Source organism: Mytilus californianus, unplaced genomic scaffold (assembly GCF_021869535.1).
Source record: "Mytilus californianus isolate M0D057914Y unplaced genomic scaffold, xbMytCali1.0.p SCAF_3, whole genome shotgun sequence".
Lineage (NCBI taxonomy): Eukaryota > Metazoa > Mollusca > Bivalvia > Mytilida > Mytilidae > Mytilus > Mytilus californianus.
In genome coordinates, this window is record NW_026262679.1 from 92,784,159 (window position 1) to 92,812,019 (window position 27,861).

The 27,861-nt window shown below is 32.4% G+C and overlaps 1 protein-coding gene across 1 annotated transcript in view; it reads left to right on the plus strand.

Moving 5' to 3' along the window:
* The window catches only part of LOC127735440 (telomerase protein component 1-like), a 78,838-nt gene that overhangs the window by 47,595 nt on the left and 3,382 nt on the right, over nucleotides 1-27,861 (plus strand). Inside the window, exons 36-54 of the mRNA XM_052245600.1 lie at nucleotides 312-436; nucleotides 3,135-3,284; nucleotides 3,741-3,846; nucleotides 9,021-9,140; nucleotides 9,584-9,682; nucleotides 10,418-10,565; nucleotides 11,014-11,117; nucleotides 12,544-12,701; nucleotides 13,137-13,242; nucleotides 14,177-14,293; nucleotides 14,777-14,884; nucleotides 16,291-16,447; nucleotides 17,174-17,322; nucleotides 21,136-21,347; nucleotides 22,313-22,376; nucleotides 22,685-22,803; nucleotides 23,892-24,029; nucleotides 25,377-25,500; nucleotides 26,407-26,580. Of these exons, the coding sequence (XP_052101560.1) occupies nucleotides 312-436; nucleotides 3,135-3,284; nucleotides 3,741-3,846; nucleotides 9,021-9,140; nucleotides 9,584-9,682; nucleotides 10,418-10,565; nucleotides 11,014-11,117; nucleotides 12,544-12,701; nucleotides 13,137-13,242; nucleotides 14,177-14,293; nucleotides 14,777-14,884; nucleotides 16,291-16,447; nucleotides 17,174-17,322; nucleotides 21,136-21,347; nucleotides 22,313-22,376; nucleotides 22,685-22,803; nucleotides 23,892-24,029; nucleotides 25,377-25,500; nucleotides 26,407-26,580 (2,478 nt within the window). The remainder of the gene's footprint in view (nucleotides 1-311; nucleotides 437-3,134; nucleotides 3,285-3,740; nucleotides 3,847-9,020; nucleotides 9,141-9,583; nucleotides 9,683-10,417; nucleotides 10,566-11,013; nucleotides 11,118-12,543; nucleotides 12,702-13,136; nucleotides 13,243-14,176; nucleotides 14,294-14,776; nucleotides 14,885-16,290; nucleotides 16,448-17,173; nucleotides 17,323-21,135; nucleotides 21,348-22,312; nucleotides 22,377-22,684; nucleotides 22,804-23,891; nucleotides 24,030-25,376; nucleotides 25,501-26,406; nucleotides 26,581-27,861) is intronic.

Here is a 27,861-nt window from a genome sequence, read left to right on the forward strand (position 1 = left end):
TTCAAGATAATATTCTGTTTGCAAAATAAAGCCGCAGTTACTTTGTATATGATCAGGTTAGCCATAATGCAAAATCTAAATTGCTTTCCCCATAATGTGCCGCAATTCATACTGTTTAAAACATTTGTCATCTGTTTAGGACATCATATTATTTTAATTTGATTTATTTGTTTTGGGGGATTTTTTTGTTGTTTTCCAATCTCTCCATACATTTATATGCTTATTTTTCTAGGCAATGCATACGTTTAATAGAACATGTATCTATTAATTTCAACCTTTAGAAGACATACTACTTACTTTATTGTTTTTAGGAGCTCCATACATTTAGAGGTCATGCTAATGCTATCACCAGTGTGTGTTTTGTTGGACAGTCCATGTTATGTAGTGCTGGATTAGACAATGCTGTCAGTGTTTGGCATATAGATCAAGGTCACAGGTACTTTCAAATATCCTTTTGATTTTTATAGATAGTTTTGATAATTTGTAGACTTATTCAAGAACAATTAAGTTTCCAATATCTTTTGGACTTCAAAGGAGTAAGTTCATGAAGGCTTAAATTTGGCCCTAAGATTTTGATGTGTTTTTAATCAGGCCAAAATACTACAAATTTCACATAGAAATAGTTGTGATATAACTATTAATACAAAAAACTTCTTTTTGGCACTTCTCATTTAAAACGACGAAGAAATGGCCCCTCAAGTATGCATTATTTATGTTGTAACGTCAGTTTCGGTCAAATTTTTCTTAACAGTTTTTAACATAAATAACTTTGGCTGCCACCCCTGATCCTTTTGTGTCGGTATTCAATATCATCATTGGCAACTTTTGGCTACTTGACATTTTGGATCCTAGGTTGGGGCGAAGGGTTTCTTCAATCTTTTAGGGTTGAAATATTCACACAATCATCGTTTTTGGACAATATATCCAAAATGTACTGACTTTGAAACCTGGAATGCAGCCTTATGAAGAGACTTGTTTAACCTAGTAGTAAGGCTTTTGAAATAGATCCATTTAATAACCAAATATTGGCCATTTTGAAATTTTATGATAAACTTGAAATTCAAGGCCATATTTGGCTTAAGGTAGCACTACAGTCTAACAATGATTTTTTGAAGATATTTTTTTTATCACATAATTTTGAAGTAAGTATTATTCTGCACAGTTTGTAAAAATCCCAAAGTCATTATCATATCACAACAGGGAGTAAATTGATAATGAACTTATGTAAATAAAAGCACATGTAATTGATCTAAATATATAGGCATTTGGGAGGGGCTAATATGTCAATCATCTGTTGATACCAGTGTCCAGCTGTTAATCCCTGACCACAAGATAAATATCTCATTGCATTGCAACAAAACTAATTTATAAAACATGGAAGTTTAGAACAGAGAAAAAGAAAAAGATATGAATAGGAAAAAATTTAAAGGGAAAAAATCTACCAAAATGAAAAAAAAACTATGGAAAAGAGTGTGAAAGTATCTTTGAAAGCCTCTGACTGCCTGTATAAATTTCTCGTCTTTGGTCTTCTACATTTAAAAATAATTTTAGGCATTTTAACTAATTTTAAGTTTATGTGAAATTTTTTCATTCCATGAAACTCATAAATCATGTTGGACAGTCTATTTTCAAGAAGGGGATGGTCTTGATCTTTTTATGGACATGTATTTTAATTTTAATATTTTAGCTAATTTCAGTCATCATGGTCATATTATATTTCTTTTTAAAATTCAAATGAAAAGTATTCTTTATAGTGAGAATAATGATGTTAAATATTAATTATGATGCAGCTGGCCAATCCTGTTATTCTCTTATCTTAGACTGTCTTTTCAGAGGCGGAGCTTTGTCTTTATTTAATTACTACATCACAGATGTTGGTCAAATCTGTGACGTCAAACTCCCGCCAAATGCCAAGTTAGTGTTACACAGTGCACACAAAATGCAAATTTTACAGCATTAGAGCATCAAAGACACAATGTTTAGTGGTTCTATTGATAAAGTAATGGTGTCAAAACCCTCCTGGGGTGTTCCCAGTGGAATTTTTGTATTTATGTGGCATTTATAGGGGTTCTTAAGAGGAAATTCAGTTTTAAGGTCATTTCTCAGAATAATTTTTCATGAGAATTGTAAGGAAAAAATGAAAATAGAAACGTTATGGGTACCCCCTTTGTCTTGACTTTGATATATGTGATTGAAGGGAGTATTTTCTACAATACCGTGTCCCAGTTTTTGGATAATTTGTTTCTAAATGAATTTATAGGTCTCCAAAGATGAAAGGTGAAATGAGGTTTGGCATCCAGCAGTAAAAATAATATATCTTATTACTGGAGGCATATATCAAAAATCTGATACACGGTTTTGTAGATTGTGAATGGTTGATTAAAGGGATGAAAACAAATTTTTACTACCATTTGACCTGAATGTGCCATTTTCATCCAAGTTGGAAGACCACTTTATTGGCAATTAAGGAGCTATATTTTGAGATTAATCATACCAAAAATAAATTTATCTATAGATTAAGAAAGAGTTATATTTCAGCTTTAAAATGAATTAAAGATTTTAAAAATCCATTGAGTAGTTTTGGAGAAATTAATCTTTAAAGACTGTTGGTTGGAGTCAGAAAATTCTGACTGTAGTGCTACCTTAAAGAGAACCTTGTCCATTAGACCACAATCTTAAATTTACTAATTAAGAAAATCAATTACATGTTAATTAATTACATTTCACAGTCTCAAAAATTATCCCTGACCCTATCAGGACTAAAGTAATGAGATTCCCATAATGCAACATCATTTCTGAATTTGTCCATTTTACTATGTATATCATCCTCCATTTACTAGATGAATAGATCCAAAATGTTTAGATAGTTGTTCAAGTCGTAATGTTTGCTTTGCATAGTATATCCAACCAGGTAATTTAAATGATCTTAGGATCAATTATGACCTTGATACATTAACATATTTCATTTTTAAAAATGATTGATTATTTTCTAAAAGCAGATGACACAGATGTCTTTACCCTTGCAAAGGTGAAAACATTTTTGCGATATCTTTCAGATTTATGTAAAATTATGGTGATTAAAAAGGAAAAATATTGTTAAATTTAGACTTTAAGAAAGTGTGTTTTTTTTGTAGGATACATGTTTTGAGTCAGCACAATAGAAGAGTACAGTCAGTTGCCTCAGACAAGGCTGGAAAATTCATTGCATCAGCTTCATGGGATTGTACTGTGAAAGTATGGAATGCTGTTAAAGGGGACAAATCTTGTGAATTATTGGTTGGAAGGTAAGAAAAATTAAAATCTTGTACCCTTCACAAATATTTGATATGGATTTATGATTGTTTATGGGTATATAGAGATGTACAAAAACATTGTGATATTTGTGCAAATTAAGATAGAAAGGGTAAAACAAGAAAAAAGTACTGTAAATTCAGAAATTATTACGATGTCTTTATTATTGCGAAAAATGCGATAGGGTTATAATCGCAATAATTTAAACTCGCATTTTGAAATTTTTTTTGTGAATTAAACAGGATTTTTCTCAATATCGCAAAAATTAAAATCGTATTTTAGTCTAAAATGACAAAATCGCAATAATAAATGCACGCAATAATTTCTGAATTTACAGTATCCACAAAAATAAGTTTAACAGTATAAAATTTCAAAGTTAAATTTCTACAGAAATCAAATGTAAAGCTGTTACCATGTACAATTTATATTGATTCCTGTGTCAATTTCAGCCAAGTGAACTGTGTTGACTTCCACCCAGAAGGTCAGCTGATCGTTACGGGAAGCTGGGATGCAACACTGAAGATCTGGGATATATTCCACAGAAAAAGAAAAGCTGTATGTATTGCATTGGATATTTAAGGATGTATTTCCATGTTTATAGGAATCTTGTAAAAACATAAACCAGATATTCAAGGGAATGGAAACATAATTAAAACATTGTGGGGGTATTTTAGATAATTTTGAAGACTTCTTTTACATTAGGGGTCCCTTAATTTAAGGTTTAGGGCAGGGCTTCCAAAATTATTTTTAGCCAGCCGGACATTTTATATATTATCCTGATTTTAATCCCTTAAGACTAAATAAATAAAAGGCAATTATGGTAATCAGTTGCCGAGTTGGCCATCCGAATGATTGACATTAAAAAAAAACCGATATTAAACTTTCTTTGATTCAAATTCGAAGTTCTGACATAAACTGTTAAATTGGCAGTGCATCATTTGAAGTGTGCAACATCAGCGTACTTATATCTGCTTAGACTCTTTATTTGTGCAAAATAACGTTGTCAAAAACTTTACTTTCGTTTTTATACGACCGCAAAAATTAAAAATTTTTTGGTCGTATATTGGTATGACGTTGGCGTCGTCGTCGTCGTCGTCGTCGTCGTCGTCCGGCGTCGTCCGGCGTCGTCCGAAGACACATTGGTTTTCGCACTCTAACTTTAGTTTAAGTGAATGGATCTCCATGAAATTTCACCATAAGGTTCAATACCACAAAAGGAAGGTTGGGATTGATTTTGGGGGTTATGGTACCAACAGTTAAGGAATTAGGGGCCAAAAAGGGGCCAAAAATAAGCATTTTTGTAACTTTCAGACAATAACTTGTGTGTAAGTGTATGGATCTCTCTGACATGTACCACAAGGTTCCATATCACAAAGGGAAGGCTGTAATTGATTTTGGGGGTAATTGCTTCAAAATTTTAGGAATTAGGGGCCAAAAAAGGGGCAAAAAACAAGCATTTTTCTAGTTTCATGACAATAACTTGTGTGTAAGTGTTTGGATATTTCTGAAATTGTACTACAAGGTTCCATATCACAAAGGGAAAGCTGGAATTGAGTTTGGGGGTAATTGCCCGAAACGTTTAGGAATTGGGGGCCAAAAAGGGGCCAAAAATAAGCATTTTTCTAGTTTCCAGACAATAACTTGTGTTCAAGTGTATGGATCTCTCTGAAATTGTACTGCAAGGTACCATACCACAAAGGGAAGGCTGGGATTGAGTTTGGGGGTGATGAATCATAAGGGGGTTCAAAAAATTGGGGGGGGGGATTTTTTTTTTTTTTTTTTTTCTTTTTTTCCTTTTTTTTTTCTTTTAAAATTTTCCATTTAAAGTTGGTTATTTCTGATTTATATTTAAAAGCAAATAATAATGATATGGTAGGAGATACACACCAAACAGGATGTGTAAATTATTATATAATAAGTATTGTGCAATAGCAAGAAATTTTCAATTGCACAGTATTGCACAATAGCAAGAAATCTTCAATTGCACAGTATTGCGCAATAGCAAGAAATCTTCAATTTAACAGTATTGCGCAATAGCAAGAAATATCCAATAGCACAATATTGCGCAATAGCAAGAAATTGTCAATTGTACAGTATTGCGCAATAGCAAGAAATATTCAATTGCACAGTATTGTGCAAAAGAAGATACTTCGTATAAATTGCTTATTTCTTGATCAATTTCAATGGGGTTTTATTCTTGAATTCTTGGGGTTCTTTAATATGCTGAATCTAACCGTGTATTAAGTTTTTGGATTTTGGGCCCCGTTTTTAAATTGGTCCACATTGAGGTCCAAAGGGTCCAAAATTAAACTTTGTTTGATTTCAACAAAAATTGAATATATGGGGTTCTTTGATATGCTGAATCTAAACATGTATTTAGATTTTAGATTTTTGGCCCAGTTTTCAAGTTGGTCCAAATTGGGGTCCAAAATTAAACTTCGTTTGATTTCAACAAAAATTGAATATATGGGGTTCTTTGATATGCTGAATCTTACCATGTATTTAGATTTTTTATTTGTGGGCCCGCTATCAAATTGGTTCATATTGAGGTCAAAAGGGTCCAAAATTAAACTTTGTTTGATTTCATCAAAAATTGAATTATTGGGGTTCTTTGATATGCCAAATCTAACTGTGTTTTTAGATTTTTAATTTAGGGTCCCGTTTTTTAAATTTGTCTACATTAAGGTCCAAAGGGTCCAAAATTAAACTTAGTTTGATTTTAACAAAAATTGAATTCTTCGGGTACTTTGATATGCTGAATCTAAACATGTGTTTAGATTTTTGATTATGGGACCAGTTTTCAAGTTTGTCCAAGTTGGGGTCCAAAATTAAACTTTGTTTGATTTCAACAAAAATTGAATATATGGGGTTCTTTGATATGCTGAATCTAACCATGTATTTTGATTTTGGACATTGGACCATAATAGGTAAATTAAAAAAATTGAAGTTCTTAGACCACATTCTTTCTGTGTCAGAAACCTATGCTGTGTCAAATATTTAATCACAATCCAAATTCAGAGCTGTATCAAGCTTGAATGTTGTGTCCATACTTGCCCCAACTGTTCAGGGTTCGACCTCTGCGGTCGTATCAAGCTGCGCCCAGCGAAGCATTTTATTAAATCTAAACCGGGTGTTATCTTGACAATGGTAAAACATGGACCAGAGACTGATACGTAAATTCCGTGTACGTTTACAAAGCATGAATGAGTGTAAGTAGCTCTTTCTACGTTATTTCTTCAAGAAAATATTCGAAATAAACGTGAGATAAAGGTATCAATGACAATTTAAGCATTTTTTTAAGGAATTAGGATGCATAATTAAATTTCATGTCTCTGGTTCAAACAACGTGGTTATGACGATTTTTCATTTTCACCTTTTTAATTTTTTCATCAAATCATATTTGTAAACGTATTTCTGATAATTTAAATCTTTTTGACTAAATTAATTAGATGCAAACCGCTGAAATGTAAGAAAATAACTTTGAATAGACCGATCAATGTCCGGTTAAAAATAGTTTACCTGTCACCTGAACAGGTAAATTTCAGCTGTTGGACAACTAATTAGCCTTGATTAAAATGAGAAGGTATTAAAGTAGGGTTTGTATTGATAGTACTTAATGATCATGTCACTTTTATGACCGGAAATGTGTGGCTGTTAAAGGCAAAAGGTTGGGTCAAAAAGATCGCGAATTATGTTAAAATGACCGTCTCTTAAGCCTTGAAAACTAAAAAGTAGATGTCTGTTTCATGCTTTGCCCAGCCGGACTTTTACCGAACATTATACAAATGTCCGGAATATATGACCGTTTTGGAAGCCTTGGTTTAGGGTTCATTTATGGTTAAGGTAAGGTTAGGGTTTGTTCTAGGTTAGAGTTAGGTTAAGGGTCAGTGTTGGTTACAGGTATGGTATGGGTGAGGGTTAGTTTAATATAGCCCTATATGGGTTGGGATCCCTAAGGTAATATAATGCCATTTATGTCGAGCCTTCGACTTTAGTCGAAAAAGCAAGGCATAGCGATCCTACATTCCGTCGGCGTCGTTGTCGTCGGCGGCTTCCACAAATATTCACTCTGTGGTTAAAGTTTTTGAAATTTTAATAACTTTCTTATACTATCCTGGATTTCTACCAAACTTGGACAGAAGCTTGTTTATGATCATAAGATAGTATCCAGAAGTAAATTTTGTAAAAATAAAATTCCATTTTTTCCGTATTTTACTTATAAATGGACTTAGTTTTTCTGCCGGGAAATATTACATTCACTCTGTGGTTACAGTTTTTAAAATTTTAATAACTTTCTTAAACTATCCTGGGTTTGTACCAAACTTGGACAGAAGCTTGTTTATGATCATAAGATAGTATCTAGAAGTAAATTTTGTAAAAAAATAAATCCATTTTTTCCTTATTTTACTTTTAAATGGACTTAGATTTTCTGCTTGGAAACAACACATTCACTCTGTGGTTAAAAGTTTTTAAAATTTTGATAACTTTCTTATACTATTTTGGATTTGTACCAAACTTGGACAGAAGCTTGTTTATGATCAAAAGCTAGTATCTAGAAGGAAATTTTGTAAAAAAATAAATCCATTTTTTTCGTATTTTACTTTTAAATGGACTTAGATTTTCTGCCAGGAAACAACATATTCACTCTGTGGTTAAAGTTTTTAAAATTTTAATAACTTTCTTATACTATTTTGGATTTGTACCAAACTTGGACAGAAGCTTGTTTATGATCAAATGCTAGTATCTAGAAGGAAATTTTGTTTTTTTCCAGTTAACATTACATTCAGTCTACAGTTAAAGTTTTTAAACATTTATTAGATTCATAAACTATCCTGGATTTTTACCAAACTTGGGCAGAAGCTTCCTACAATCAAAAGATAGTATCAAGAGGAATATTTTTATTGATTTACTTCCTCGTTTTTGTTGAGCCTGCGATTAACAGAAAAAGTAGGCGAGACACTGGGTTCCGCGGAACCCTTACGAATTTTTGGTTATTGTTTTTCAGAGGATGATGCAACAGTCAAATTATATTTAAATATGGTATCGGGTCTGCAAAATGTGCATTTTCTCCCATTTTTCTCCTCAAATGCATGAATTTATATTCAGACTACCCCTTAACAGTGCCTATCCAGGATTTTGAGGATAGGGGGCATAATTGTGCATAATGGTAGAAAAACAGGTGAGCGTAGTGATTAAAAAATGTTTTGATGATTTTATGCCACAAATTTTTTTCCAGTCAAAGTGGTTCACCTTCTACAACCTCCTGAGTCTGCCAATGCTTAATATACAGAAAAGTTGCAAGGGCTAAATGGCAACTTCCTTGAACATTTTCATTAGGAAACAGTAAAGATGTATTTATGCCTTTTAAAAAGCTGGACTGATTACAAGGAAGAGGTCATTCATTTGAAAATGGTGCTATTTCAATCAAGGTTAAGAAGGTTACATACTGTCAACTCTAATTTGTATATAACACTGACCTATAATCATATATTTAGACTCAATCCAATTATTATTAAGACAATTACTAATGATTACTCAAATCCATTGAATTATTGAATAGTTTGTGACGTAATTAGAATAAACTTTTGAATGATCACATGAAAATAGTACATTTTATGAACTTTTTGGTAGAATAATTAAAATTTCTTGTAGAATTATAACAAGTCTGCACTTGTTTGAAATTAAAATTTAGATACTAGTTACTAGTCATATAAATTTTCTTCTTTCAGGTGTTACGTGGACACAAGACATCAGTCAGGGATGTAGCCTATTCTCCATCAGGACGTCACATTGCCTCGGCCTCTTTAGATGGTGATGTTAAACTCTGGTCAGCCTTCAATGGAACCCAGGTAAACAATAGTTTACATTCATGTCAAAGTATAGATGAAAGGAATTGAAGCAATTTGGAAGCTCAAATTGATCTTAAATCAAATATATTTCAAAATATCTCAAAATTGCAGAAAGTGTCAGCAAGGCATGGTGTCCATCGTTTATTTTCTTGAGATAGATGACTATTTAACTGAACAATCTCAATATGTAGTTAATTTCTAGTCCTGATTATGCATGAAATATTTGCTACTGGACATTAAGGAAGCAACAAACAGCCAATATTTAATTAGGATTGAAGCCAGTGGATTCCACAAAAACAACAAAAAAGCCAAAATCAGGAGATGTTGTCTCCTATGAAACTTTTAATCTGTATAAAAAAGATGCTTTAATTTCACCATGCTATTTCATAGCCTCCTAAAATGTTATGTACCCTCTTAATAAAGTATTGTTTTACTTCCTTCAGGTTGGAAATATCCAGGGTCACTCATTACCTATCAACAAACTGACGTTCTCTCCATCTGGTAAAGAATTGATTACAGTTAGTGATGATCATAAAGTCAAGGTAATGATTTGTGTTTAGTAGTTTATATGAATAAATGGAAATGAGAGATAAAGGTCAATGAGACAGCAACCCATCAACACTTGTTTTCCTAGACGTAATATTATGAGGTCGACATAATGCTTTTTCTAGCAATTTTGAAATGTATAAAGTCTTTACAGAAATTTATTTTTGAATTTAATTGAAGTCCCAATATGTAAGCTTCAACTTTGATGTTTCTCTGTCTGACCTTTTTCAGTCAGCATTTTATTTTTATAATGTGGATTGAGGAAAATTTGTACTTTCCTATTACTTGAATTAGTTGTTGTGACATATTCTGCAAACAAGCCTTTATGAATTTGGGTATTTTGGTTCAATGCTTGCACTTAATATTTTGTGGCTCATCTATGCATAAAAAAACCATAAGAAGTAGTAGTCTACTAATGATTATGAATCTACAGTAGACATAATTCAGAAATCTATGTTGTTGGTGAGGCTGGCACATCTTTAGATACATCCTCTAGAATTCACTCAGGGCTTTTGCAGGAAAAAATGTGAGGAGAGTTGAACGCCTTATGATATTTTTTTCCGTTGGTAAGGGGTGGAAGCAAATACATTTATGTAACAAATGAAAATTAAAATTAATGGTTATGGGTGGTGTGTTATAAAAAAAGTTTTGTCTAATCCCTCCATACATCTTTTTCCTGGAAAAACCCTCAGGAAAAAAATCTATAATATATGATATTTTTGAATATAAAGGTATGGTCTGGTAACCTTGGGAAACCAGTACAATGTATTGGTATGGAGGAACATGGTGCAGCCATGTCAGTAGCACTTCACCCAGATTGTGATGTTGTATTTGTTGGATACCACAGTGGAAATATTAGAGCTTTTGACGTAATGACAGGTAAAATTGAACTCTTTATTTTAATGGTTAGAGAAGCAACAGAGAATGTGTCCACTATCAGTCCTCTGCAACATATATGCTGATATAAAGCCACAGCAAATCAAACAACAATGCATCAATCAAATTCAGACTATTTTCTGTACTCACCTGGTGGAGGAAATTCAGGGTTGTTATGAAGTAAATATAACTATTGTCACCCTTGGTTGGTGAATATATAGGATGTCAAAGGAAATCTTACAAATGTCATCATCATGTGATAGATATTTGACCAATCAGAAATATTCTTAAATGACGAGGTTTGATAATATACCATATCCATCTTAGACTATCTTGATCCTTCATGTGGACTTAAATCATTTGTCAGTAAAATTGAAAGGCATGAGAAATTTTACTATTATTAAGTTGAAAAAATAGTCACTATTTTGTTATTGGTCTATATTGATTGTAGGATGGGAAATTTTTGACGAAAAACTCCATACAGCTTCAGTTAGGTGTATCAAATATGTTGGAGATGGTATGGTAGTGGCAGGATCAGATGATAATACAATGACTGTAAGTATAAATTGTTCCAAAATAGTAATATTGTGATGGAGTGAGATTCCACAATCAGTTGATTATTCTATGTCAGTTAAACACATATTATTATACCTTACATATATCATAAACAATTCTATTGGGTAACACGTTATCAAGTGACATGGAATAATTCAGTTAATTTTCATTTAATTGCAAGGAAGGACGAATAACCCTAAAAATTTACACCAGTGGTGAATAACCCTATTATTCACCGGTGAATAACCTTTTGAGTTTCTTGATTTGTACACGAGTTATCTTCCATGAAAATGATGTCACAGACACAAGTAAAGAAAATGGCAACGTTCACGTTACAGGAAGCCTATTGAGTGACGAGGAAACAAGGCTTTGGAAATGCATCTAGTGCTGAGGATATCTCTTATAAACGGTCCTTTTCAGGGCCATCAATATTTTACAAAAAGATTCTACCTTTGTTGTACATACAAGAAATACTAAGACACAAATTTATTTTTGAACGTTAACTTGTGTTTGTTACGATACAGTAAGGTAAGTGCTTTTTCAATGGTTCAAAAGGCCCTTCCACTGTTAGTTCAGTATAATAAAACAATTGTGGCCCTTTAGAAGCGATGAATATCCAAAATTGTCAACCCTAAAAAATTATTTCACTTCAGGCTGTGCCCTCAGTGAAATAACCTTTTCATGTTGACAATTTTGGATATTCACCTTTTCTACGGGCAATAATTGTATATTGTTAGGAGATGCCACAATCAGTTGATAATTCTATGTCAATTAAACACATATTGTTAGGAGATGCTACAATCAGTAGTTAATTTTATGTCAGTTAAACACATATCCTTGGAAAACACACTGTATATAACAGTAACATTTTGCTCAGAACAACAGTAGTTATAACATTTCCTTATTTTAACTATAATGGTAGCTGGGATTGACAAATCATGGTAGGAAATTAAATATAAAAAAAAGATTTGTTATCATTGCCAATGAGACAACTCTCCACCAGAGACCAAATGATGTTGAAGTTAGCAACTATAGGTCAAGTCCATATTTTTCCAGAATTTAAGATGGTTGTAGACAAATTTCATCTTGAATATGCATGAAATATTTGCAACTAGACCTTTAATAGTGATGAACAGTCATTGAGATAAATGATAAGGGGGTGAGTTAGAACCCACTTGTTGTAAGGTGCTTTTGACTGATCTTAATTGACTGGGATTGCCAGTTTCCCTGTCGAAGGTCTATGGTTCTCTCCAGTTACTCTGGCTTCCTCCACCAAAAAAACCTAGCTACCCACAATGTAGCCAAGAGTGCTGAAATTGGTTTTAATAACCAGCAATCAATCACATAACCTTTCATAAACTTTTTTACATTTTCCATTTGCTAGAAGAAGTTTGACTGGTATAATCAAATAGTTATAATATTTCAGATTACAAGTACAAAAGAATCTTTAGGAGGTATGACACTGACAAACTTCACCAAACCTGTATTATGTGTAGCACTTACCAAAAAGTTGATGGCTGTAGGATCTGAAGATTTTACTTGTACATTGTTTCCAGCACCAAAGGAAAAGGATTTATCAAAGAAGTAAGCATTCAACAAAAAAATTGGAAAGGGGGGTGGGGGTCTAAACAGTGTTCTGTCAATTAAAAAATTACTGCCATTTTTTAAGCAAAAAATGTTATTTTCAGTCCTATTTTCTGGATGTGTCCTTTATTTTCATAAATATGTATCTTGAATATCATTTATACAGATTTTGCCATGATTTTCAAGGTTTAGGTAATTGTTTTCCCTAACACAGGCTCACTTTGCCATTCTTATAAAAACATGTCCATTTGATATATGGAAGAAAGTGTTGGTTGTAGAGGAATTGTTAACGTCTCTTCCTAATCTCTCACTTTCATTTTCAGGAAAAAGACCTTACATGCATATGCTTGAATTCTTGATACTTTGAATAATTAAATGCTTTTTTGTGACAAGTGTACTGTTTACTTTATTATGTTTATTTATTTATTTTTGCAGATCAAAGCTCAAAGTTTTTTCAACTTTAACAGGCCATGTAGGACCAGTAACCAGCTGTACATTTAACCATGAAGGCTCCTTATTGGCAACAGCAAGCAGGGATGCAGTAAGTTTTACTGAAACTGTGATATAATTTGTTTCTTGAAGCTTTAGCAAGTTACTTGGACTTTTTTTTAAAGTTTCATAGACATTTTACAATTAATGTATAGAGTTATTATCTGCCTTGCAACATATTTTCAGAAAGGATAAATAAAAATATCGGCTGAGTTTCCAAAACAAATAGTTGCCAGATAGTAACTTGAGTTGCTTTGCATGAATAGGAGTGAAACTTTATACAAATTGAAGACATGGTGAAGTGGAAGAAGCTTAACAATTTTTGGGGTCAATAGGTCTATATTCAGTGCCAACTTTCCACTTATCTGTGACTGATTTTGCAGCAGAATTTAAAAAAAACTAAACATGAATAACAACCAGCATCCTTTTGTGTCATGTTTAAAATTTGAAAAAAAGATAATTAATGATTACATGCACTTAACAATCTGAGGAAAATTTGCATATAAATGTGTCTATTTTTCGTAGAATACTACTTTTAAAAGTGTCTGTATAACTATACACAAGCTAACATCTAGATAGCGAAAATTGACGTGTGATTGAAAAAAACATATTTCTTAAATTTCTATTTTTTTGTAAATCAATGTACTTTACTAATGATTATTTTGCCATAGTTAGATGTTGAAAAGCTATAAAGTTGTATTATCCATAAATATTTTATATATCTTTTATATTATAAATTTTTCACCTGCATCTGTATTAAATATAAAATAAGGAAACGTGGTATGATTGCCATTGAGACAACTATCCACCAGAGACCAAATGATGTGGACGAAAGCATCTATAGGTCACCATACAGCCTTCCAATATGAGCAAAACCCATTAATATAGTAAGCTATAAAAGTTCAGTGGACAAAATCAATATAAATAAAAAATTTGTTATCTTATAATTATTTATGTAATATAATATTTATCCCTTTTTCTATCAGAGTATAAGAATTTACCAGGTGACCTGGGAAACAGAACCACTTCTAATGAATGTCCTGAGTGATTGTCATAAAGACTGGATAACTGGATGTCAGTGGTCAAATATAGCGGACTTCATAGTAAGTACTACAGACTTTATAGTAACCCAAAAGATTGAAGATCTGCGTAAGGTCTCAAATTCTCTTTGTATAAATTTATGGCTTCTAGTACACAGAGACAGTTTTTGGCCCTGCTCCCTTGTTCATGGTTCAAGAGACTTTGAAAGTTTTGCATAGCTTACATGTTAATTTATGTGTTGCTATTTTACCAGTTTGTTTATTGTCACTAATATGAAGAAAAAAAATTGTGTATATAGAAAACAATTTGGGTGCAACTGAAATGTTGATAAGTCCAAATGCAAACAACAATATTAAGCCTGGATTGTTATTTCAGGTAATAATTCTTTGATGATTATGTTTAATGTAATGCTGATTGTAAGAATTAGAATAAAGAAAATTACCAAATAAAATTCAGATAAAAATCAGAGAAATGCCTATTAAAATTAAATGTGTTTGAAATCATAAAGGTCAACTAAATGACCACTAATATTTTTATTTTTTCAGGTGACTTCTTCTGTTGATTTCAACTTAAAGGTTTGGGATTCTGCAACAGGAACAGAGAAATCAACACTAACAGGTCACATGGCCGGAATTAATGCTATATCCTATAGTGTAAGTAATTTTCATAAGGAATCAAAATATCTAGGGAATTCCTTTGAGCTCAATCAATATGTTGAGTGAACTTAAAATTATCTTTACTCTTTTCTTAAGTACTACTGTACAAGATGACTTCATATTTAGTCAGCCCCTCAGCAGTGGTGAGTTGTAATAACATAACAATCAATGTCTCTTCAGGAATGCTCGAGGTAAGGTGTGAGCCCTTTCCGATCTGTCAGACACCTACTCCTGGTTTTCCAATACTTTAGGAAGAGAGGGGGCATACTTAGCATAGTGACATATGCATTTTCAGACTTTTGAACTTGGTTATTTTTTAGCAAACTATTCAAAAGACAGTTGTGTAATCAACTCTTCCTTCAGTTTTTCAACCCAGTTCCTTGAAGCTTTACAGAAAGTTTGCTCTCCTATGGAAGTTGTAATTTTTACCATTTTCCTGAGTGAAAAAACAATTAAATTCTTTATTAAAATGCACACAAACTATTTACTGCGATTTTTCCCTTTGAGTCATTTTGTTTTTACCATTCCCTAATTATTGAGAATTCTTTTGTCATAACATAAATCATTACAAATTAAGCAATTATATTACAACTGGTCTTTGATTTCTATTTTATCATTAGCTATTTAAAAAAAGTATTGAGTACAAATGTATTGAAATCATTATTGTTCATTTGAAACAGCTTGATATAGAAATGCATACCTAAATTAAGCAGATGGTATTTGAGCAGACCTAAAAATTCATCAAAGATACCAGGCTTATTACATTTTAAATAATGCTTGATACTGATAGTATACACCTTATCGCTATTTGTCCGCCATTACTGGACATCACACAGGTTCCCATAAAATTTTGACGTCACAATACAAAATATCTGACGCCACAATGGAAAAGGGATTGTTATATGACGTCAAAAGTTCAAGCGGGACAGATTCTCGGGTCAGCCGGGAATAGCGATAAGGTGTATTGAAATAGAATTGACCGCTTTAAACACATGTATGGTTAATGCTGTAAATAAGTAACATATAAGCCTATTTTAAAAAATAATAATCCAAAATTTTAGTCCACTGTTAAATGCTAGATAATTATTCTTCAGCTCTTAAGGAAATTGGGGAGGGGGGTAAACTGGTTATGTTTGTCCTTCCTTCCATCCATGTTTCTGTCCATTCTTCCGTCTATGTTTCTGTCTGTCCATTCCCTCTGTCCCATTACTGTTTGATTTTATTTTTCTGAAGAACTATTAATCAGAGCTTCCTAAATTTAGGCATCAAGCTTCATGTGAGCAAAATTTACTTTTTGATATATTTTCACATCCATTACTCATAAACTTCCTGTTTACCGAAAACTTATAGATTGGGTATCATAAATAAGAAATCTCTCTCAGTTTAACTTGTTTGTTCTATAGTATGGTTGTATAGTGTCCTGCAGTAGTGATGGAGCAGTCAAAGTTTGGTCACAGAAAGGTACAGAGATCACAACACTGTATGGACATACACAGAGAGTCAATGGATGTGATATGATTGTCAAAACAAGCAAAGATGAGACAGAAGAGGAAGAAGAGGGTAAATATTTTAACACTACTGTTTGTCCAGGGATCTCAAAAAAGCTTTCTTTCAAAATTCAAGAATCTTTGCGTTCATTTATTATTGAGATTGTTGCACAATGAGCAACAGTGTGTGGTTGGTTATTGTGGTTTCAGGAAATGCTGAAGACAAAAAATGCCACCATAGTTTAAAATACAAGTTTTAATTTTTGCGAAAACTAATCCTGTTGCACTTTTTGCAATTATCAAAACATTACAAAAATGTCTGTGTTAACAGTATTGTACTATAAATAACAAACAAGATAAAAAGAATAGTATAGTACTTTTAAATTTCATTTAGGTATAAATATTTATTCACTTTGTTATCAGAAATATTTTTTCTTCAATTCTTTGCAAACTGCATTTTTCAATCATAACAATCGATTGTTTTAAGGCACTGAAATATGTAGGCATAAATATAGATGTTGTCATGACACACGTGCAGGCAATATTATTATAAAGATATAAAGATCAATTGAAATTAATTAATACTAAATTTCATTGAAACCACTTTATTGTGTCACCTGGCAGTGTCCAGCTGGGGTGATTCAGGGATTTCACCTGTAGTAGTCTTGTTTCAGCATTTGTGTCACATTTTAATCCAATTCTCATTGAAAACTGTTAAACAGAATCCTTCAAACTTGCACACATTTCTCTACATGACTTGAAGTTGTAATGAATATCAATTTGCCATTTTTTTTTAAAGATGCAAACACATCCTGGGCAGATATGGTAGAATCAGCAGAGGCTGCTAAGAAGGCAAAGAAATCCAAACGTCCAGGTGTGAGGATGGATGATGTACTTGTAGCTACTTGTGGAGATGACGGTACAGTCAGGGTCTGGCAACCATTGCAGGTAAAATAATGTGCATTTTTTTTTTAGTGTGTTTTTGTCAATTTTAAAGATGTAGGCAAAGGTGGTACCTTATTCAGAGTATCAGATGAGGTTTGTGTGTTTTTTGTCCCCAGTGCAAGGCTGTGAAGTGGACAGAGAAATACTGGGCTTCCATATGTGCATTTGTGTGTTAGTCTGGTCTTGTAAGCACTCTCATGTGTACAATTCTTCAGAATTTTTATGAAATTTGAATCAAAGGTTGATATCAGGAATGTCTCAGATAAGTTCTAAAATAGGTGTGGATCATCTATTTTTATCTCTCGTGGTTTTGATATGAGTTTGTATTTTCCACAGCTTAGGTTTATTTTTTATAATTGTCTTGTAATTGTTTGTCTGTACATCTGTCCTTTTTATACGACCGCAAAAATTGAAAATTTTTTGGTCGTATATTGGTATGACGTTGGCATCGTCGTCGTCGACGTCGTCGTCGTCGTCGTCGCCGTCGTCGTCTGGCGTCGTCCGAAGACACATTGGTTTTCGCACTCTAACTTTAGTTAAAGTGAATGGATCTCCATGAAATTTTACCATAAGGTTCAATACCACGAAAGGAAGGTTGGGATTGATTTTGGGGGTTATGGTACCAACAGTTAAGGAATTAGGGGCCAAAAAGGGGCCAAAAATAAGCATTTTTGTAACTTCCAGACAATAACTTGTGTGTAAGTGTATGGATCTCTCTGACATTGTACCACAAGGTTCCATATCACAAAGGGAAGGCTGTAATTGATTTTGGGGGTAATTGCCTCAAAATTTTAGGAATTAGGGGCCAAAAAAGGGGCAAAAAACAAGCATTTTTCTAGTTTCATGACAATAACTTGTGTGTAAGTGTTTGGATATTTCTGAAATTGTACTACAAGGTTCCATATCACAAAGGGAAAGCTGGAATTGAGTTTGGGGGTAATTGCCCGAAACGTTTAGGAATTGGGGGCCAAAAAGGGGCCAAAAATAAGCATTTTTCTAGTTTCCAGACAATAACTTGTGTTCAAGTGTATGGATCTCTCTGAAATTGTACTGCAAGGTACCATACCACAAAGGGAAGGCTGGGATTGAGTTTGGGGGTGATGAATCATAAGGGGGTTCAAAAAATTTGGGGGGGGATTTTTTTTTTTCTTTTTTTTTCTTTTTTTCCTTTTTTTTTTTCTTTTAAAATTTTCCATTTTAAGTTGGTTATTTCTGATTAATATTTAAAAGCAAATAATAATGATATGGTAGGAGATACACACCAAACAGGATGTGTAAATTATTATATAATAAGTATTGTGCAATAGCAAGAAATTTTCAATTGCACAGTATTGCACAATAGCAAGAAATCTTCAATTGCACAGTATTGCGCAATAGCAAGAAATCTTCAATTGCACAGTATTGCGCAATAGCAAGAAATATCCAATAGCACAATATTGTGCAATAGCAAGAAATTGTCAATTGTACAGTATTGCACAATAGCAAGAAATATTCAATTGCACAGTATTGTGCAAAAGAAGATACTTCGTATAAATTGCTTATTTCTTGATCCATTTCAATGGGGTTTTATTCTTGAATTCTTGGGTATTTAATATGCTGAATCTAACCGTGTATTAAGTTTTTGGATTTTGGGCCCCGTTTTTAAATTGGTCCACATTGAGGTCCAAAGGGTCCAAAATTTAACTTTGTTTGATTTCATCAAAAATTGAATTATTGGGGTTCTTTGATATGCCGAATCTAACCGTGTATTTAGATTCTTAATTTTTGGTTCCGTTTTCAAATTGGTCTACATTAAGGTCAGAAGGGTCCAAAATTAAACTTAGTTTGATTTTAACAAAAATTGAATTTTTAGGGTTCTTTGATATGCTGAATCTAAACATGTATTTAGATTTTTGATTATGGGCCCAGTTTTCAAGTTGGTCCAAATCGGGGTCCAAAATTTAACTTTGTTTGATTTCAACAAAAATTGAATATATGGGGTTCTTTGATATGCTGAATCTAACCATGTATTTAGATTTTTGATTTTTGGGCCCCGTTATCAACTTTGTCCACATTGAGGTCAAAAGGGTCCAAAATTAAACTTTGTTTGATTTCATCAAAAATTGAATTCTTGGGGTTCTTTGATATGCTGAATCTAACCATGTATTTAGATTTTTTATTTGTGGACCCGCTATCAAATTGGTTCATATTGAGGTCAAAAGGGTCCAAAATTAAACTTTGTTTGATTTCATCAAAAATTGAATTATTGGGGTTCTTTGATATGCCAAATCTAACCGTGTATTTAGATTTTTAATTTTGGGTCCCGTTTTTAAATTGGTCTACATTAAGGTCCAAAGGGTCCAAAATTAAACTTAGTTTAATTTTAACAAAAATTGAATTCTTGGGGTTCTTTGATATGCTGAATCTAAACATGTGTTTAGATTTTTGATTATGGGCCCAGTTTTCAAGTTGGTCCAAGTTGGGGTCCAAAATTAAACTTTGTTTTATTTCAACAAAAATTGAATATATGGGGTTCTTTGATATGCTGAATCTAAACATGTATTTAGATTTTAGATTTTTGGCCCAGTTTTCAAGTTGGTCCAAGTTGGGGTCCAAAATTAAACTTTGTTTGATTTCAACAAAAATTGAATATATGGGGTTCTTTGATATGCTGAATCTAACCATGTATTTAGATTTTTTATTTGTGGGCCCGCTATCAAATTGGTTCATATTGAGGTCAAAAGGGTCCAAAATTAAACTTTGTTTGATTTCATCAAAAATTTCATTATTGGAGTTCTTTGATATGCCAAATCTAACCGTGTATTTAGATTTTTAATTTTGGGTCCCGTTTTTTAAATTGGTCTACATTAAGGTCCAAAGGGTCCAAAATTAAACTTAGTTTGATTTTAAGAAAAATTGAATTTTTGGGGTTCTTTGATATGCTGAATCTAAACATGTGTTTAGATTTTTGATTATGGGACCAGTTTTCAAGTTGGTCAAAGGTGGGGTCCAAAATTAAACTTTGTTTGATTTCAACAAAAATTGAATATATGGGGTTCTTTGATATGCTGAATCTAAACATGTATTTAGATTTTAGATTTTTGGCCCAGTTTTCAAGTTGGTCCAAATTGGGGTCCAAAATTAAACTTTGTTTGATTTCAACAAAAATTGAATATATGGGGTTCTTTGATATGCTGAATCTAACCATGTATTTAGATTTTTTATTTTGTGGGCCCTCTATCAAATTGGTTCATATTGAGGTCAAAAGGGTCCAAAATTAAACTTTGTTTGATTTCATCAAAAATTGAATTATTGGGGTTCTTTGATATGTCAAATCTAACCGTGTTTTAAGATTTTTAATTTTGGGTCCCGTTTTTTAAATTGGTCTACATTAAGGTCCAAAGGGTCCAAAATTAAACTTAGTTTGATTTTAACAAAAATTGAATTCTTGGGGTACTTTGATATGCTGAATCTAAACATGTGTTTAGATTTTTGATTATGGGACCAGTTTTCAAGTTTGTCCAAGTTGGGGTCCAAAATTAAACTTTGATTGATTTCAACAAAAATTGAATATATGGGGTTCTTTGATATGCTGAATCTAACCATGTATTTTGATTTTGGACTTTGGACCATAATAGGTAAATTAAAAAAATTGAAGTTCTTAGACCACATTCTTTCTGTGTCAGAAACCTATGCTGTGTCAAATATTTAATCACAATCCAAATTCAGAGCTGTATCAAGCTTGAATGTTGTGTCCATACTTGCCCCAACTGTTCAGGGTTCGACCTCTGCGGTCGTATCAAGCTGCGCCCAGCGAAGCATTTTATTGTTTTTTAGGCTAATGAGCTTGCCAGTATGTCAGGACACGATGACAGAGTTCTCAGTGTATCATCTGACGCACAGGGAAAATTGTGTACAAGCAGTCTAGACAAGTCTGTCCGTCTGTGGGCTCCACAATTGTCAACAACAGCATCAGATACAGGACATAATGGATCAGTGACATTTGTCATTTCTATAGAAAATGGAGCAGGATTACTGACTGGAAGCAGGTATGAGATCAGCATAGATTAAAATAGAAAAGATAGATTTATACACGACTACAATCCAATGGAATACTTGACTTAATTTTCTCCCATTGGTGGGTGCTCTTTAATACACAGTGCTCTGCCAGTTATTTAAAATGGTTCATACTCCATGAGGGTAAAATTGTCTTGTCCAATAAATAAGTATTTTCAGGTACTGTAATTAATAGCTAATTCAGTATGACATATAGTTATTGTTAGTACTATTGTTGACCTCTCCAATGATAGGGTTTTTTCACAAACTTAAAAGTATATGAGGAAAAAACTCTCCCTCTGTTTGCTCATGAGTTACCAAATTTGTGTCCTGACAATAATATATTTACTTCCATATAAATATTGTAGGCTTTAAAAAAATTAATTGAGACAATTATTATGTTGATCAGATCAAATATTTCATTATAGGTGAATATCAACAGAAATTATTTAATACATATGTTTTGGGAAATAAATTTCACAACTAGATAATAAAAGCATAATTTATATTCATTTTTTGGTGCATTTCCTAGTTTAATAATTTTCTCTTCATGGAATTTGACAATAAGGTGAAATTGAAACTTCATTAACCAAATAAATGTGTCCAACTTTTATTAGAAAAATGTCACCATTTACAATATTTGGTGCTTGGCCAGAATTTCTTTACATTTAGTGATATGCAACCTTGTTCCAGCTGAGCCTAGAATTGAAATTTTTACTGAAAGTTCCACCAAATTTGAGTGAGTTCTATTGAAAATTTTTTTAAAAGATCTGCCTCACTTCAGTCTGATCCGTGATATAAATCCATTGGCTATGGTGGAAAACAAAGACCAGTTACACTTGGACAAAAAATATATGCCGCTTGGACTGACAGTCTTTTCTTTTATGAAGGAGACAATAATATATATGATTTTAATGAAGTTTTCCTTTCAGTTTTATATTGTTTTCTTCTGTTGAAGGGATGGTGTTGTAAAGTTCTGGAGCATAGACAATGGCGTATTTGTTTGTGAGAGATCTATGCAGGTAAACATATCTTCTTGTTATCACTTTTTATTCGTATACATAACTTACTTTAACAGGTACAAATCAAATTTCCTTTATTGAATAAAGTTGTATGTATTTCCAAATATAGCATGTTAAACCTGAAAAAAATTCAAACAATTCTTTTGATGTTGATTTTTTTAATTCAAATTTCATCATGGCGCACATTTACTCAGTTTTGTTGTGACAGATTTATGAGAAAGTTTAGTCATCTTGTTTTAATGTATGCTGAAAATGTATAATGATGTTTTTCATTAGCAATTATAAGTTATTCCATTTGTCACTGACAGGTTTCCAAGAAGTCTGTTAATGCTGCTTTATTCCAAATTGACGATCATGTTATAACAGCAGGTGAAGATGGACAAATTGTTTCTTGGTCTGTCACAAGAGATGGCATGAAAATCAAGAGGTATGTTTTTACAATCATGTAACTTTAATGATGACACCATATCACCAGGAGGTTTCTAGTTTTATCTCTGTTTATCTCTGTCTGTTATTAAGTAATTTCCCTTTGTAAGTGTTTTACAAGTGTTTAACTCTGACATCAGGAACATAGGCACATGTAAATCTTTGTCATCATTTCGTGTCCATTGTTTTTCTGTCTGTCCTTTGACCATTTTACTCTTCAATTCTTCTGAAACCACATTGGCATTTTAAAATTAAGGTAGTAATGATATTTAAAAGATCCTCTACAAATATAAAGCGTCATTAAATGGAATGAAAATCTGTACACAAGAGAAAGTCTTTAATTCTGATTAGCCAATTTAAAAAATCTTTGCATCTGAAACTACAAGGCAAAATGTTTTGAAATTTCTTTGGATTGATAAAAACAACATCTGTAGCTTGAAGAAATTAGCTCTTTTTGCCAGGGGACTCTACTAGGAACCCCAAGTTTATTGTATTGAGCTATTGTCTAGTATGTAGGTGTTCCATGGGTAGTGATAGTTACAGATTGTGTTGGTAGATGAATTTACAATTTGTACTCATTTTTCATGAAAATGTTAGCTGTCTTTACAGAAAGAATCATTATTAACAAACTAAAAATTACTACAAAAATCTTGGTAAGAAAAAACAATATTTCTCTACAATTGTTGTAAGGGGACAACCATTTGATTTTCTGGGGGTGGGAAGGAGAATTTTGAAAATGAATAACTAGGCCTAGTAAGAACTGAAAATATATAAGTATGCACAAGACAGGATGAAATTGAATGTTCTGCAACACAAAATGCAGGAAACAAATGTGTATAAAAATGAGAGGAAAAAAATAAGCATGCATAGAAGCAGATAAAAATAATAGATCAATCTGGGGAAATATCCTCCTGCCTCCCCTCCCCAGAATATCTAATGGTCACCCCCTACAATGAATCATACTTTAAAATTAAGAAATATATAGCTTCTATTCAATCATCCAAATTTACCTTGAAATTGGGTGAAGAACAAAAGGTTTTTGTTATGCTATTGTCTATCTACAAAATATAAATTTTGTCTTTATTTTAGAATTGAGAAGTCCTCTGTAATAGAAAATGGTTCAACACCTGTGACTTGTCTGCTACAGTCTACATCCACAGCTCACTTCTTCTCTGGCAATTGGAAAGGGGAAGTAACTGTATATAAGATCAACAGACAGGTTGAGAGGTACGGTCTATGATTATTAGGTGCTAAGTAAAAAAGGGAATGTCAATTACACAGTAACCAAACAATAAAAAACATACAAACAAATGAACATTTAAATGTTACACTTTGATAATGCTTGGTTCTACTACAAAGTTTGATAACAACATTTTATGTCCATTCTGTCTTTTATTGTAGTACCCTAACCAAAGTTTTGGGTATATATATGAATCCACTTGTCTATCTATTTGTCCATCTGCCCTTCTGTCAGTCATACATGTACCTTGTTAGTGCATCTTCTAAGCAGATGGACATATATTGATGAAAATGTACACAGTTGTAAAATGCTATCAGAAGAAGAGCATATTGTATATATATAATCCCTATCCTGCATGCTGAAGGGGAGATATTCAAACTTTCTTACTGCAGTGTTGCAATATGTGAGAATAGTCTCTCATTCTCTCATATGTCCAAAAATGTTGAACCGATACTGATTAAATTGTTGTAGAACACTAACTGAGGATCTCCTTAAAGGATATAATCCTTGTCCAACAAGTTAAAGGGTAGATAATCCATTTTGCTAGTTGGGGTATCCTTTTATCATTTCATTCACTCATTACCATAAAGTACCAATGTTTCGGATTACTGAATTGATGATTGTGTGTTCCAGTAACTTTCAAAAGTGTTATTTGGAGAAAAATAAATATTAAGTATGCAGTTGCATTTTAGATGCAACTACATTAAAGATATTTCAGCAACGTCATGGACTTGTGTAGTTACATTATCTTTGTTTTTGCTGACAGAAATTTTTTTTTCATCAAAAGTATAAAAAAAATGAAATGCTAAGAATGGAAAAAAAGAGTTTTAAAATTATAGGAGCCAGCTTTATACAATTGAAGTGGACACATTTTTATGACTTGATAAATCTAAAAGGTACATTTCAAATCGTTTATCCCTGCTTATGTATCTGCCTAAAATATTTTACACAAACAGAATTTTTGTGACTACCAAACTTTGCACAAATGATACTGCAAACAAACAAAAAAAGCAACAAATGAGTTTGATAACATTGTTTAATGTATGCATAAAAGACTCAATTTTGTACCCTAATTAATTGTAAATCATACTTTGTAGGTCTTATAAAATTGCAATCTTCCTTTATTAAAAAGACTGTCAACACTAAGGTTGTGAGTTCTAACCTTCCTAAGAAAAATGGTTTTTGACAAAGATTCCGATTTTTAATTATATCCTCCAGGTACTGTGGCTTCCTTGACCAATAAAATAGGCCACCATGATATAGCCATGTGTGCAGAAAGTGGCATTAAAACACCCAACAATCAATCAAAAATCAATCTTTTTATAATGTTACAGAAAATGTATAGTGGATCAAGCAGACTGGATATTAAGTTTGTACCAGACAAAGTCTAAACCTGGACATCTCTATGCTACCACTGCTAGTGGAATGGTGATTGAAATGAAAATTACAATGGAGAAGGTAAAGCTTACCAATTACATATTTTCTTATTTATCTGGACGCAGGTTCTAACAAGGATTGGTATGTTATCACACAAGAACAAATTTGATGTGTAAATCTTTGATTAGAATTTCCTGTTTGTCCAACATTTTTATTTTCTGCACAGATTTTTGGGAATGTGATAATAAACCTGTATAATTTTGTTCAGTTGCTTTTAAAATTAAACAAAGTTTTCTTTTTATGCCCCCATTGTAGCGGAGGGGCATTAAGTTTACCTAGCCATTGTCAACCTTGTCAGTCTGTTTTCTATTCTCTAACTTTAGTTTGCCTCAACGAAATGTTGTGAAACTCATACACAATGCTTATTACCACAAAACACGATCAAGTTTGAATTTTGGTGGCATCACTTATACTGTTTTAAAGTTATGCCCCTTTACAAAAGGAAAAATTGCTGAATTTTTTGTTTCCGTTCTCTAGCTTAAGTTTCCCTCAACCAAATGTTATGAAACTTATACACAATGCTTATTACCACATAATACAGATCAAGTTTAAATTTGGTGATGTTACTTTAACAGTTCCAGAGTTATGCCAGTTTACAAATGGAAAAATTGCTGAATTTTTTCGTTTCCGTTCTCTTACTTATGTTTACCTGAACTAAATGTTATGAAACTTATACACAATGCTTATTACTACAAAATACAGATCAAGTACAAATTTAGGTAGGATCACTTTTACCGTTCTTCAGTTATGTCCCTTTAAAACTTTATATGATATGCAAGCGGGGTCATCATCTGTGTTCCATGGACACATTCCCCATTTATTGTTTTCTATGGTATTCATTTATAGGTATATGATTGTGAACATGATTTATTTAATCAAAAAGTTTTAAGAACATACTATGTATCATTCTTGTAACTGTTCTTTCAGAAATGCAACATACAAGTTCACAGCAGGATTTCAATTCCAAACACAGTTGACACAGATGTAGTCATACACAAGAAACAACCAGTTTGGGTACACAGCATTGCTGTTGATAGTAAAGTACATATAGTTGGAGACTCCAAGGGACAAATAACCAACTCAACTAAGTCTACAACAAGGGTAGGTATACAAATTTAAAAAGCATTCATGCTCAGAATAATATTTTTCACTATTTATTTTTTATCCATCCAATCTGGGTCTATGTCATCACTCTGGATTTTAAGATGGTGAAGAAATCTGTACTATTTCTTCTGTTTCGAATTTTGTCAACTTAAAACTTGAAATTGACTCTTAGATATTGGCACACATCAAACTCATTTCATCAACTTTAAACAAATTAATGTCTTTCTTTACTTAATGCAAATGTGTATATCAAGATTTTTGTCTGCCTCCATACCTCACAGAAAGACTAAAGTATGATTTGAAATAATGCACACAAATCTTCAAATCTTTCCATTTATAATAGTGATTTCGATCACTTTAATTGTCATAAGTACTTAAGAAGACATACACAATTTCCTCAGAATTTTGGGAGCAGAGAGTTATAAAACAGTTTAAGGGTGACAATTCGATCTGAGTTATTGCAAAAAAGAACAGTTGATATTTTTAAACTAAAGAAAGGTTTATTTTTTTGTTCATCCAAAACACTTTTCTGTATTTACCTTCATCAAAAATGCTTAAACCCAAACATAATTAAGCCAAAGATGTATAAATACCATAAAACGTGAGGAGCTTTATGACTAAAAAAGATCTTAATAATAGCAACACACATTGCTCAGTCAAATTTAATGTACCAAGCATTGAACTTTAGTAACTGATTTCTGTAAATGAATTGTCCTGATGACGTCTGCCTGCCAGGAGAAAGCATGTCGACTAAGTTCAATAAAAGTATTGTCAAATAAAGGTATTTTAAGTTTTGCAATAGTTTGCATTAAGGTATCCACTTTAGGAGACTCTATTGAAAGTAAACACAACAGAGTTAATTTAATATTTACGGAAATCATAAGATTAACATGCAATTATACCTTACTGGCTGTTGATCAAGTAATAACAGCCTTTGAACAACTGTTTGAAAATAGACCCTAGTTGAAAAATGAATTTATAAGACAACATTGTCATATGATCAAAACAAAACTTGATGATGTATTGATTTACTAGCCTAGAAAAAGGACTGTGATCTTTGATGAGAAAAAAACAAGTTAATAGCTAATCTGAAACTGATCAACTAGTAAGAGACAGTCTCAAAATGAATCAATGGATCCAATATGAACAAAAACCATCCACAGTATATAAATAGAGTGCTAGCTCAAGAACCTTTAAACTAGTGTTTCAAGATAGTTCATTCAAGGACCAAACTAGTCACACTCTAGATTGGTTGAGAAGCAAATTTAGATTAAATTT